At 47.4% G+C, this 13,143-nt stretch overlaps 3 protein-coding genes and 1 long non-coding RNA gene across 5 annotated transcripts; 3 read left to right on the top strand and 1 right to left on the bottom strand.

Moving 5' to 3' along the window:
- The first annotated feature begins 601 nt into the window (after positions 1-601).
- On the top strand, positions 602-1,240 carry LOC112341058 (pentatricopeptide repeat-containing protein At2g35030, mitochondrial-like). The gene has a single exon (XM_024660500.1). It carries the CDS (start codon positions 602-604, stop codon positions 1,238-1,240), a length of 639 nt encoding a protein of 212 aa, XP_024516268.1.
- Positions 1,241-1,287: 47 nt separating this feature from the next.
- On the top strand, positions 1,288-2,580 carry LOC112341056 (pentatricopeptide repeat-containing protein At4g02750-like). The gene has a single exon (XM_024660492.1). The coding sequence runs from the start codon at positions 1,288-1,290 to the stop codon at positions 2,578-2,580; it is 1,293 nt and encodes a 430-aa protein (XP_024516260.1).
- Positions 2,581-5,595: 3,015 nt separating this feature from the next.
- On the bottom strand, positions 5,596-9,482 carry LOC112341463. 2 transcript variants are annotated; one of them, XR_002990558.1, is made up of 12 exons: positions 9,378-9,482; positions 8,818-9,316; positions 7,752-7,926; positions 7,612-7,657; positions 7,508-7,562; positions 7,324-7,401; positions 6,771-6,925; positions 6,595-6,648; positions 6,432-6,532; positions 6,255-6,376; positions 6,057-6,175; positions 5,596-5,967 (listed from the first exon to the last, which is right to left on the bottom strand). It is a non-coding gene; the product is annotated as an uncharacterized LOC112341463 (long non-coding RNA). The 2 variants fall into 2 exon arrangements; XR_002990557.1 differs by lacking the exon at positions 9,378-9,482 and having other exon boundaries at positions 7,752-7,902; positions 8,818-8,927.
- On the top strand, positions 9,403-12,817 carry LOC9662191 (probable LRR receptor-like serine/threonine-protein kinase At1g34110). The gene is made up of 2 exons (XM_002962880.2): positions 9,403-12,248; positions 12,311-12,817. Exons 1-2 carry the CDS (start codon positions 9,428-9,430, stop codon positions 12,724-12,726), a joined length of 3,237 nt encoding a protein of 1,078 aa, XP_002962926.1. The 5' UTR covers positions 9,403-9,427; the 3' UTR covers positions 12,727-12,817.
- Positions 12,818-13,143: the final 326 nt, after the last annotated feature.

Raw genomic sequence — 13,143 nt, 5'->3', positions numbered from 1 at the left:
AGAGAAAAAGAGAGAATAGAAAAATTTTTTTTTATTTTTTTATTTTTTTATTTAATATGATTTATAATGTGGGGGGGGGAGATTTAGTGTATAATGTTGTGAGTGTATTGTGTGTATTTTTTTTTATGTATATTATTAATATGTATTTTATAATAAAATATTTATATATATATATATATATATATATATATATATATATATATATATATATATATATATATATATATATATATATATATATATATATATATATATATATATATATATATATATATATATATATATATATATATATATATATAATCTTGAGCTCAAATCCTATTAGCAGAGGTTTGGTCAACTTTCGTTCTTGATTAATGAAAACTTGGCAAATGCTTTCACAGTAGTAATGGTGAATATACACAGATGAGGATACACTTTGGCATTTGGCGCAAGCTCAGAAATCGCATTATCAAAGTGAAGGCGAACAGTATAGTTAAAAGACGAGAACTTTGACATGGTGGTCTATAGAGAGGGCTATAGCCATAGAGCTGGGGAGTAAATGCAGGTTAGACAAGTATTATAAGTGAGGAAACTGAGTGATGCCAGTGACATTAGAAAAATGGTGGCATTTGCGTTTGATTCCAAGCATTGCAAACAAATGTGGAATTGCAGCACTGAGGCCGCCGCCCAGTTGATTCGATCATGCGAAACTATCACAATGGCCAGGAAACTGCACTCGTGGCTTCGTGACACGTGTCATGAATCCGACGGCCCCTACATCTGGAACCTGGTCGTGCAGATGTACGGCTCTTGTGGCGGCCCCGTCGATGCCAGGATCGCGTTTGACGGCATCCGGCACAAGAACATCTTTTCGTGGGTGATGATGCTCACAGCATATGCCCGGAATGGGCATTTGCGGGAATCGAAAGGAATCTTTGATGCGATGCCAGCATGGAATTTTGTAGCATTTACAACAATGCTCTCTGCTTTTGCCAGAAACGGGAATCTAGACGACGCCCAGCGCTTGTTTGATTCTTTAGAGGAAACCAATCTTGTAGTGTGGAATGTGATTCTCACCGCACATTGCCGTGACGGGAATCTGGAGGATGCAGTGGGGATATTCCGACGAATGCCGGCGCTAGATATTCTGTCGTGGACGTCGTTGCTGGCGGCATTTGCCCAGAGAGGGCAATCGCAGGAGTGTCACCGTTTGTTTCACTCGATGCCCGGTGGGATCTTGTCGCTTGGACGGCTGTAATTAGTGCTTGCTCTAATGTCAATGGGTCTAAAAGAATGCTTAATAGCATGCCAGTCACAAATCTTTCCTCTTTAAATGCAATGCTCGCAGCATATGCCTTGCATGGGAATATAGAACAGGCAAAGAATCTCTTCGACAAAATGCCCGAACATAACGCTCTCTCTTGGAATATCGTACTAGCCATGTATGCGCAGCATGGGTATATTAGCAAATCAAAGCAAGTTTTTGATGAGCTAAAAGATGCTGACCTGATCTCGTTCAATACCATGCTCTTGGCATATACCCAAGCAGGGGATATTCAGAAGGCAAAGAAGTTTTATGACTCAATGCAGTATCACAGCATGGTATCCGTGAACACTTTGCTTTTCGCATATGCCCAACATGGTTTTTTAGACGAGGCCCAAGTCTTGTTTGATTCGGCGCCTGAAAAAAGTTCTGTGTCATGGAACTCTATTTTGCTAGCATATGCCCTGGCTGGGCAGCACGAAAGAGTCGAACGAATCTTCGAATCAATGCCAGAAACCAACATTGTCTTGTGTAATGTTTTCCTTGCGGCTTATGCACGCGTCGGAAAAATCGAAAAATGTCGCCAAGTTTTCGATAGAATGAACTACGCGAATCTATTCGCGTGGAACACACTGCTCGCAGCATATACCCAACTCGGGCACAGCGAAGAATCTAAGCAAATGTTTGATGCCATGCCCGAGCACAACCTGGTATCACTAAATGCCTTCCTTTTGGGCCGGTCTGTGTGGGAGACACAAAGAATGTTCTCCTGGATTCCACAGAGAGACATGGTGACGTGGAACACCATGCTGCAGGCATATACCCAGCACGGGCATATGCGGCCGGCCCAGAAATTATTCTCCACGATGCCCGACCGGAATCTCGTCTCGTGGAACGCCATGCTGGCCGGATATTCCCAGAACAAGCTCTTGCGCGAGATTAAAAACGTCTTCCACGCCATGGTGATGAGCGACATTTTCCCAAACGAGATCTCCATGCTGTCCATGATTTGTGCTACGAGCCACTCGGGCAAGGTGAGCTCCGGATGCTTCCGCTCGATGATCGTGGATTTTGGGCTGGAACCATCCAAGCGGCACTTTTGCTGCGTTGTTGATATGCTTGGACGAGCTGGACACTTGGAAGGCGCTCACAGTCTCGTCCAATCCATGCCTTTTGCTCCCGATTCTTTCGAGTGGACGAGCCTGCTTGGAGCTGACCACAGCTCCACCACTCGAGAAAGGATTACTGCCCAGGAAGTTCTCGATTTGGAGCAACTGGATGGAGCTGGCTATGTGTTGCTCGCAAACACTGGTCTTAACGCAGGAGCTCATTGACTGTAGGAATCTGTTTTTTTGTCTGCTTGAACAAAAAAACGATACGAATTAATAGGAAAGAACAAATAAAACAATAGATAGAACCGTCTTTCTCTCGGCTTATTGTGATCATCATCATCATCGACTGCACCTCAACTTTCTTCTACGTTGCCTAAACCGCATGATGATACACATCCGTCGAGACATTTTTATCTTAGAGCGAAGGAAAAAAAAATCAAAATGGAGTAGCATACCTCTCTCAATTTATGGACGCGGGCTCGCGAGTAGTTGTATCTACATCACTCCCTCCCGATTCAGGCGAAGGCGAACCGTTTTCAATCTTAGCTTCCACTGGTTCATCTTTAGCTGGAGGTACTGGCTTGGTCACGCTAGTCGGTGGCGTCGCAGGGGTCACGGGAACATAGCGTCCTTCAATAAAACCTCTGTCGTTGAGCCCACTAACAAACCGGTACGTCACCTGAAGAGCAAAACAGTCATATCAGAAAAAAAAGAAAAACAGAAAAAAAGAAAATAGAAGAGGAAAACAAATCCACTAGCATGCCTCGCTGACTGAATAGAAAATGTATAATAATTTTTAGGAATCTTTTCAATGTATACCCTAAAACTACCTTATCATTTTTTATTTTGATTATTTTCTGAAATAGTTTTGTGACATTATTTTGATCAGTTGTAGCATTTTAATTTTTTGCTAAAAATTAATTAAGTTTCATAATAAAATTAAAAAATATAGTAAATATTTACCTGCAATCACCGGTTAATGCAATCTTCAAAGCAAACCTTTATTAAAACCTTAATCACTCTAGTATATGCAGGATGCAGGAATCGCTGTAAACCCCGTGGAAGGTAACATATTCCTTCGCAATCTCTAGAACTTGGGCCGAAATATTTTTTATTTCTAGGTACTATGAAGATCGTTCCTCAAAATCCCAAGCGACCGATCATGGGACCGAAACGGAAGATGATAGAAAGTGCCCCGCTGTGGCTAAGTTCTTTCACAAAATCTATTGGCCCGTTATTCCCATGAAATTTAGTAAGAGGTGTGCTAGCTATAAGACATAACCTAATGACTGGAAGAGGAATTTGATTGGAATTCAAGGCTCGTTCCATATCCTTCTGGAAACACAGGTTTCCACACCTCTCAAGTCAGTGGGCTCTTGGAGTCTTGCTCGTTCTCACTAGAGCCTGCCTGGGGCATCAGAGTTGCCTCAAGCTTCTCCAAAGCTTGAATCACTGGAGGTAAGAAGACTGTTGGCTGTCTGGGACTAAAGCTCGTCACAGCCAGAAGAGCTAGTTTTCAATGCAGATGAATTAGACGTTGTGGCCATGGTCTCTTGCTTCTTGCTCTTGAAGGAGCTCAAGCTACGCGGGGTTGAGAGCTTGACAAACGCTGGGCTCTCGGGCTTTCTATCCAATTGCCCGCTGCTTACGAAGCTCAGTAGGGCTAGAGGTCAGTTGTAATCACCTCCTCCTCGCTGACGCATTTGAGCTAAACCTTTTGCTGAATTACTGTTGAGGCCACAACACATTCTGCAGCTTGAGTGCGATGGCTTGCAAGTGGGGATTGTGTTGTTGAGGCTCCACATTCATTGTGCATATATCAGCTATAACAATTCTTAGGATCTGCAACTGTACTGAAAGATGACCCTTTTACATGATAATGTCCACCCTTAAGTGCGAAACCTTTGGAAAAAGTGTAGGCTGGAGTCTGGCAAATATTTATTTGTATTTTATACATAATATTTTTGAGCACTCAAAGAGCAAGAGCACGCAATCTTCAAAGCCGCATGAAACAAAGAGAGTATATCTCATCTCACTTGAGAGAAGTAGAGATGATATGCTCTCATTTTTTAGAATAGGTCATGCGGCTTTGAAGATTGCGTGAGGGCTTTTCCCCTCCAAGCTCGAGAGTGACAACCTCAGGCACTCTACACTCCATCACGTATGACTTTGTCTAGAACACGCTGTCAGCTTGGTCAAAAGTTGGAGGTGGAGAAATAAGATGATTGAAAAGGTTTAATTTGAAACTCTCATAGTAGTTCATATATTTGTTTGAACTTTAAAGCTAATCAATTAAGCCGAGAGCGCGTTCTAGACCGTATGTGATGGAATAAAATAACATGGGAATACACATCTCACACATCATTCTCGAGCGATGGAAGGGAAAAGCTTTCATGCAATCTCCAAAGCCGCAGGAATTATTTGTCAAAAAGAGAGCAAACTCTTCCTATCTCTCACCGTTATCCTTCCAGCGGCGGGAGTCCAAGTCTTTCTTGTACCCGCTGTTTTGAGCTTCCTGGGCCTCGATCCGAAGCCTCTTGCTCGTCTGATCAACTCCTCGGGGCCCTTCATATCTTCTGCGGTTGTGGAATCGTTCCTGCGATGGGTCTCCGACGTCACAGCGAAACAAGCGATCGCGCTGCTCTCTTCCCTGGCAATCTCGGCGGCCTTGTGGACGGTGTCCACGGCCTCGCTGGTTTCCACCGCTGCTCGTGTCCACCGCGGCGAGGAGATTTCCAGGTGGGAGGCTCTTCACTTCAGGCCGAGGGTGTGGTTGGCGCTGCTCAGCGTTGCACTCTGCTCGTTGCTGATCCAAGCGCTTGAGTTTGCCCTCAGTTTGAGCTATCTTCACGACGAAGTGAACGTGATATTCTCGCTGATGGCTTTCGCTGAATACTTATCCATGGTGGCTTCACTTGCTGCTACTGTTGCGGTGCTGGATGGATTCGCTGGGGTGCGAGCACTCCGAGAAGCAGCAAGGCTTCTCCACCGAAATCTGCCCATGGGCTTGGCGCTGTGGGTGATGCATTACTTTGTGTTTGACGTGGGCGCTCTTAATAACTTAGCGGCCAGCACAAAGGAATGGTGGTGGATAGTGCTCTGGATCTTCACGGTGTCTGCAGGCTCTTTGTGGTGGTCGAGCGTACACGTAGCGTTTTATTTCTCGTGCCTGCCGGACGAAGAAATGAAACAAGATTATACTCCGTTGGCTTGAGAGACTCTTAAGCTGGAATGTTCTTTGAATGAAGTGTGTGGCAATTCCTTGCGAATGAAACAAAACCGAGTTTTACAATCTCTTTCGCAGATCATAGAGAAACGGTGCCTAGTAACATTTCCAGGAAGAAGTTGTTCGCAGAAGGAAGCTCAAGATATGGTGAAATCTAAACCTTGCAAAGTCATGCATCTTGATTGTACTCCTTTGGCTTGACCGCCACACTTTTTTTTATAAATTCCTCGCGAATATGACCGAGCTTTACAATCTCTGTCGCAGATCATACAGTACCTGGAAGTTTTTAGTAACAAAGATATGGCACCTCGAAATCTAAACCGGAAAGTCATGCCACGGAACCCTGTTCGCAAGTGGACTGCCTTGCCAGTTAAGTGGACGTCCTCCAAAATGCCAAGGGTAAAGAACAAAAGGAGAAAATAAAGCATTCAGCAAAATTCCATGTTTCGGGAGAAAAATAGCCCAAACGTACCTCTATGATCGAACCATCGCACAGCTGATTGTGACTAAAATCGCCGTAGATTGGTACTAAAGATTCTGTGGAAATGCTCGTGATTCGCTCAGCAGTGATCAAGAAACGACGCAAGTATTCTACGACAATGGAATCAATCCGACATCAGCAGTAGTCGACGGATAAAGTGCATAGCTTCCAAAAAGTGAAGCCACTTACCTTTCGTTGGTGCTCGCGTTGACAACTCAATTCTATTTTGCTGGAGAATGGATCAACAACGAGTTTGCGTTCACTGTTCTGTGACAATCCATCGTAAAGATCCAGAGTTGATTCTGACAAGCCTGCGATGTAGAGATTAGTCAATGGTCGGATATAACGCCGTCAAAAGGATCCCACCAAATGCCAAACAAATTCTGTCCAGCACAAGCTTTGCCGCGACTTGCATAATGCTCCTCCGCATAGAATCCACTGGAATACATGGTGAAGACGAATCGATCCTAGGAACAACATCAATGAACAGCAGGAAGAGAGAAAGAGACGGGAAAAACGTTTTAAGTACCTGATAACTAACGCTGGCCCAGATTATAAACTCCATAGCCTATAGCTCGCTCGTCTGTATTCAAAAGGAATGTAGCCATTAGTCAATAAGGAAAAACTCTGCGGGGAACAACAAGGTTTGTAGCTATGTGGCTCCTTGCCAAACTCCAAAATAGAAACTCGCTAGAATTCAAGTACCTTGTGCTCGCTTCCAGCATAGCCGATTGAGAATATGGATCACCACCAACAATGACAATGATTAGCAGAGGCCAGCCAGCAGCTACACATTGTTGAGCTCAGCTCCGCTCATTCCCATCCTCTCCTCCACCAAACGAATATTTGCCACGTATAATCTAAAACTTCCATTATGTTAGTTGCAGCACAAGAGAACCTCATGCCAATCCCGACAAGAGCTAAGTAACGAGTATCATTGAACAGTAGCATACACACAATATCTTACCTTGTACATACAGTCAGAGCACGTTAAGAGGAGGACAAGGGAAACGAAGGCTGCTCAGAGAGAGAGAGAGAAAAGAGAACTTAGTGGGGAATAGTGACCTCTAGCGGCTTCTGGCTGGAGTAGACTGGACACTATAGGGTAAGATCCTCTAGCTTACATACACCTCTCCCTTTCTCCACTTCAACCAAACAACAAACCCCCAGAAAGGAGCACCCAGCGGCAGGAAAAGCAGGCAGAAGTGTGTTATGGTATCAAAGAGAAAGGACCACAATTTGCCCATAGCTAGCATACCTATGTAGCTTCTCATTTTGTCGCGTATACTTCCACTCCGCCACCTCCACCTTTGAGGGACTAGACAAAGTCGCGCTCCTGTACAAGCGAAACAGTCAGCCAGCCACTGTAGGTAGTACCAGAAACTTTAAAGTAGGAGAACTTAGAAAAACGAGCAGGAGCTTGATTGAGAGAGGCATCACACCTAAGCCACGGTGAATCGATGGAGAGAACATTGACGTCATTCCGGTAGCGAGAACCTGCGAGTGAAAACACCAGTTTTAACTTAACTCAGAACGCGGCGCTCACCTCTTTAAATAAGTCTTGGCATTAGTCACCGAGAACATCCTGTGCACTGCAGAAAACGAGAGCGGTAAGATGCGTAAGATTTTGACGCAGTCTTACCGACCAGGGAGAATAAACAAGCAAAAGTTAAGAAATGGCTGTACCTTGTAGAGGAAGCAGATCCGCCTTGGAGCCCGAAGTAGCAAGAGATCAAAGATCGTCTCAAAGTCGTAGCCACCAGCACGCACTTAATAAGCTCCACAAATTTAGTCTCGTGCACCGGCCGCACTAATCCCACGGGTGAGATTCCCGAATCTGGAAAACTCGTGAAAATCAGTGCTGCGCTCACCCAAAAAAAGAAAACATTATCCACCACAAAGAAAGCAAAGTTGGAGGGGCAAAAAGGCAATGAAAAGGAAACAAGTATTAAAATATGAACATAGTTCTAGCTCGAGGACCACACAGTGTAGTAGAGGAGCGGGAATATATCGTTCTCAGTCACTCACCACACAGGTCGAAATCTCTCATGCTTCCTGTATGAGCGATAGGAAAACAATTCATTTGATTAAATGAACTCTGAGGGGACCATGCCATAACTGTCAGGAGCCGGGAAGAAAAAAAGTAGCCATAACACTTTTTTTCCCGAGAACGAAAAACAAAAAAAACAAACCAGAAAAGAGAGAGAGAGAGAGAGAGAGAGAGAGAGAGAGAAACAAGCACAGCTCTGTAGTCAGGAAGACAGACAGGAAGAATATAAAAAGACCACACACACACAGAAATGAAGGAGGAACAACTATGAGAGAGAGGGGAGAGTGAGAAAGAAAGCAGCAACAACAGCACCACCAATGCATGGCAGCAGCGAAAAGGAGAGTGCTAAGGCTTCACTCGGGCTCAGGCTTGTACAGCAGAGAGCGCCTCACTAGTTCTTTGTTTTCTCCTTCTCTCTCTCCTTCGCTCTTATCGCTGCGCTGCCATTCTTTCTACAAGCACTGGCGGCTCTCTGCTGTTTTTCTGGGGCTACTGCATTGATTCTGGCCCTGATGGTGAAATCTGGAGGTCCTTGGCCTGAGAAAAAGTGAGTAACACCCAGGGCATGGCTGGAGAGGCAAGATTTGAAAAAATAAAATCAAAGTTTTACGCTTGCAGCACAGCGGCAGAGAAAAGTTCGCGAGGGGAGCCACTTGGTTCTAGATGACATTGCAAGCAGCAGGGAGGGAGCGAGGGGCTTACTTGTCTGTCGTCATCTCCGGTTGAGGTGGCCAACTTTTGCGTAGTCGCTGCTTGGATCGCTGCTTGGATCACATTGTCCTCGTCCTTCCCCCTGCACATGAATACAGAAAGGCTTTAGTCGTAGAAAAAAAGCTTTCAGAAAACTTAAGAAAGTAGAGAGAGAGAGAGAGAGAGAGAGAGAGGGAGAGAGAGAGGGAGAGAGAGAGAGAGAGAGTTAAGAGTGATGGAGCGGTGCTGCCGTGTTAGCCCGCCGCCTGCCTGATTGCTTCTCTTCTGCTGTAGCCTTAAAAGAAAACATCGAGGACCGACAGGCACTGAGTGGTGTTTTCGCATTCCCCCTCACATACTTTGGCAGCCAGCAGCGAGACCACATTTTGATCAGCGGATCTATCGACGGAGTAGCCATATGGTAGCTGTTTTGTCTCTTCAGGTCCGCTGTTGATTGATTGCCAACTGCGCGCTTGTAATGAAGAGGGACTTGTCCTCCAAGCTCGCAGCTCTAGCAGGGAAAATATCACCACGGAGTTTAGAATAAGTCCCGGCAGAGCGAGCAAACATACCGGCATTTGGAAGAAGAGAAAGAGGAGAAGGAAGAACACGGCACCGCAAAATGGGATGCTTCCTTCTCCTCTTCTGGACGCTGCTGCTCGGCTCGCTCCTTCTCGGTCAATCCGTATCGCCGTCGCCGGGAGCCAAGGCTTTGCTCGCACTCCTCGGCTCGGCACAAGGCAGCAGCAGGAGCGTACTGGAGTCGAGTTGGAATGCTTCGCAAGGTGATCCTTGCAGCGGTTGGATTGGTGTCGAGTGCTCTTCTTTGCGTCAAGTTGTCAGCGTCTCACTTGCTTACATGGATCTTCAAGCCACCATTCCTGCTGAGTTTGGACTTCTCACATCGCTGCAAACTCTCAACTTGTCCAGTGCCAACATATCCAGCCAGATCCCTCCACAGCTTGGAAACTGCACCGCTTTGACAACGCTCGACCTCCAGCACAACCAGCTCATAGGAAAAATCCCGCGGGAGCTCGGGAACCTGGTCAACCTGGAAGAGCTCCACCTCAATCATAACTTCTTGTCCGGAGGGATTCCTGCGACTCTTGCTTCTTGTCTCAAACTCCAGCTTCTCTACATCTCCGACAACCATCTCAGCGGCAGCATCCCAGCGTGGATTGGAAAGCTTCAAAAACTCCAAGAGGTACGAGCAGGAGGAAATGCCTTGACAGGTTCCATACCCCCTGAGATTGGCAACTGTGAGAGCTTGACAATTCTGGGTTTTGCTACGAACTTACTCACAGGCAGCATTCCATCCAGTATTGGCCGCTTGACGAAGCTCCGCTCGCTCTATCTGCATCAGAACTCGCTCAGTGGAGCGCTCCCAGCGGAGCTCGGAAACTGCACGCACCTCTTGGAGCTGTCCCTCTTCGAGAACAAGCTCACAGGTGAGATTCCATACGCGTATGGCCGGCTCGAGAACCTGGAAGCGCTCTGGATATGGAACAACAGCCTCGAAGGCAGCATTCCTCCGGAGCTCGGCAATTGCTACAACCTCGTCCAGCTGGATATCCCCCAGAACTTGCTCGACGGTCCCATTCCAAAAGAGCTCGGAAAGCTCAAGCAGCTGCAATACTTGGACTTGAGCTTGAACAGGCTGACCGGATCAATCCCAGTGGAGCTTTCCAATTGCACCTTCCTGGTCGATATCGAACTGCAGTCCAACGACCTGTCCGGAAGTATCCCGTTGGAGTTGGGCCGTCTCGAGCACCTGGAGACTTTGAACGTCTGGGACAACGAGCTCACTGGTACAATCCCGGCAACTCTTGGGAACTGCAGGCAGCTTTTCCGGATCGACCTCTCCAGCAACCAGCTCTCGGGGCCACTTCCGAAGGAAATCTTCCAGCTCGAGAATATCATGTACCTCAACTTGTTCGCAAACCAGCTGGTTGGTCCCATCCCGGAAGCTATAGGCCAGTGTCTCAGCTTGAACCGGCTTCGTCTCCAGCAGAACAACATGAGCGGGAGCATCCCCGAGAGCATCAGCAAGCTGCCGAATTTGACGTATGTAGAGCTCTCCGGGAATCGCTTCACAGGCAGCCTCCCTCTGGCCATGGGAAAAGTAACCAGCTTGCAAATGCTCGACTTGCACGGCAACAAGCTCTCTGGAAGCATCCCGACAACGTTTGGTGGCCTCGCCAATCTCTACAAGCTCGACCTCTCCTTCAACAGGCTCGACGGCTCAATTCCTCCGGCACTAGGCAGTCTCGGCGATGTGGTGCTTCTTAAGCTCAACGACAACCGGCTGACGGGATCGGTCCCCGGAGAACTTAGCGGGTGTTCCAGATTGAGCTTGCTCGATCTCGGTGGCAACCGTCTCGCTGGAAGCATTCCTCCGTCTCTAGGAACCATGACCAGCTTGCAGATGGGACTTAATCTCAGCTTCAACCAGCTCCAGGGCCCGATTCCGAAAGAGTTTCTCCACCTATCGAGACTCGAGTCTTTGGACTTGTCCCACAACAATCTGACAGGAACTCTAGCGCCGCTCAGCACCCTGGGCTTGTCGTATCTCAACGTTTCCTTCAACAACTTTAAAGGCCCGCTGCCCGACTCCCCGGTTTTCCGAAACATGACACCCACGGCATACGTTGGCAACCCGGGACTTTGCGGGAACGGCGAATCGACTGCATGCTCGGCCTCGGAACAACGGTCACGTAAGTCGTCACACACTCGAAGAAGTCTCATAGCTGCCATTCTCGGGCTCGGCATGGGACTGATGATACTGCTCGGCGCATTGATATGCGTCGTCTCTTCGTCCAGGAGGAACGCCAGCCGGGAGTGGGACCACGAACAGGATCCACCCGGGTCCTGGAAGTTGACCACCTTCCAGAGGCTCAACTTTGCACTGACTGATGTCTTGGAGAACCTCGTCTCGTCGAACGTCATCGGCCGCGGGAGCTCGGGAACTGTCTACAAATGCGCGATGCCAAACGGAGAAGTTCTCGCCGTGAAGAGCCTGTGGATGACGACTAAAGGCGAGTCCAGCTCCGGAATCCCGTTCGAGCTCGAGGTGGACACGCTGAGCCAGATAAGACACCGCAATATCCTTCGTCTCCTCGGCTACTGTACAAACCAGGACACCATGCTGCTGCTGTACGAGTTTATGCCAAACGGCAGCCTTGCGGATCTTTTGCTGGAGCAGAAATCTCTCGACTGGACTGTCCGCTACAACATCGCTCTTGGCGCTGCCGAAGGCCTGGCATACCTCCATCACGACTCGGTGCCGCCGATAGTCCACCGGGATATCAAGTCCACCAACATTCTCATCGATTCCCAGCTGGAAGCTCGCATAGCAGACTTTGGAGTTGCCAAGCTGATGGACGTGTCTCGGAGTGCCAAAACCGTGTCGAGGATCGCTGGCTCATACGGCTACATCGCCCCAGGTTTGTACCACCTTTTGTTTTCATTGCCATCCGTGACTTAGTGCTTTACTCATCCCCTCCAGAATACGGCTACACCTTAAAGATCACCACCAAGAACGATGTGTACGCATTCGGTGTCGTGCTGCTCGAGATCCTCACCAACAAACGAGCTGTAGAGCACGAATTCGGCGAAGGCGTTGACCTCGTCAAGTGGATACGCGAGCAGCTGAAGACGTCGGCTTCCGCGGTGGAGGTGCTCGAGCCGAGGATGCAAGGAATGCCCGACCCCGAAGTCCAGGAGATGCTCCAAGTTCTCGGGATAGCACTGCTTTGCACGAACTCCAAGCCATCTGGAAGACCAACCATGAGAGAAGTGGTTGTTTTGCTCAGAGAAGTGAAGCATACCTCGGAGGAATCGTCGGCTCTCAAGGTGTCAACACCGGTGATAGCGAGCCAGAAAAGCAGCCATTCGGAGGTACTCGAAGTTTCATCGGTATAGAAACTAGAAACCGGACGAAATGTCCATATCCTGTAATTTTGGTTGCCTTCCTCTTTCTCTCCTTCCGGATAAAAGAACAAAAAAAAAAAAACACTTCTTCTGGAAACTTGACTGTCAGGAAGGACGTGAGAAATAAAAAATCACATTCGAAAGATAAATACATGCACCACACAGAAAAGCTGCAAAGAATAAAGAACATTCAAGCGGCAATCCGATCCATGATCCAATTTCCAGCGAAAAATCACTGGCGATGGATTTACTCGCGCGCTAAATCGCAGAACGGCCAGAGATCGAGCAAGCATGCGATAAGAAGAATCGCAAAGCCCTAAGAGAGTTACCTCGATCAACGAAGCGCCATCGCTTTGACCTAGCAGTACCAACGGTACTAAAATAAGAATATTCACGACAGTGAAAGGG

This window comes from Selaginella moellendorffii, unplaced genomic scaffold, assembly GCF_000143415.4.
Source record: "Selaginella moellendorffii unplaced genomic scaffold, v1.0 SELMOscaffold_2, whole genome shotgun sequence".
In the NCBI taxonomy this organism is placed as follows: domain Eukaryota; kingdom Viridiplantae; phylum Streptophyta; class Lycopodiopsida; order Selaginellales; family Selaginellaceae; genus Selaginella; species Selaginella moellendorffii.
Note: the sequence above shows the minus strand (reverse complement) of the source record. Positions and strands in the feature narration are given on the sequence as shown.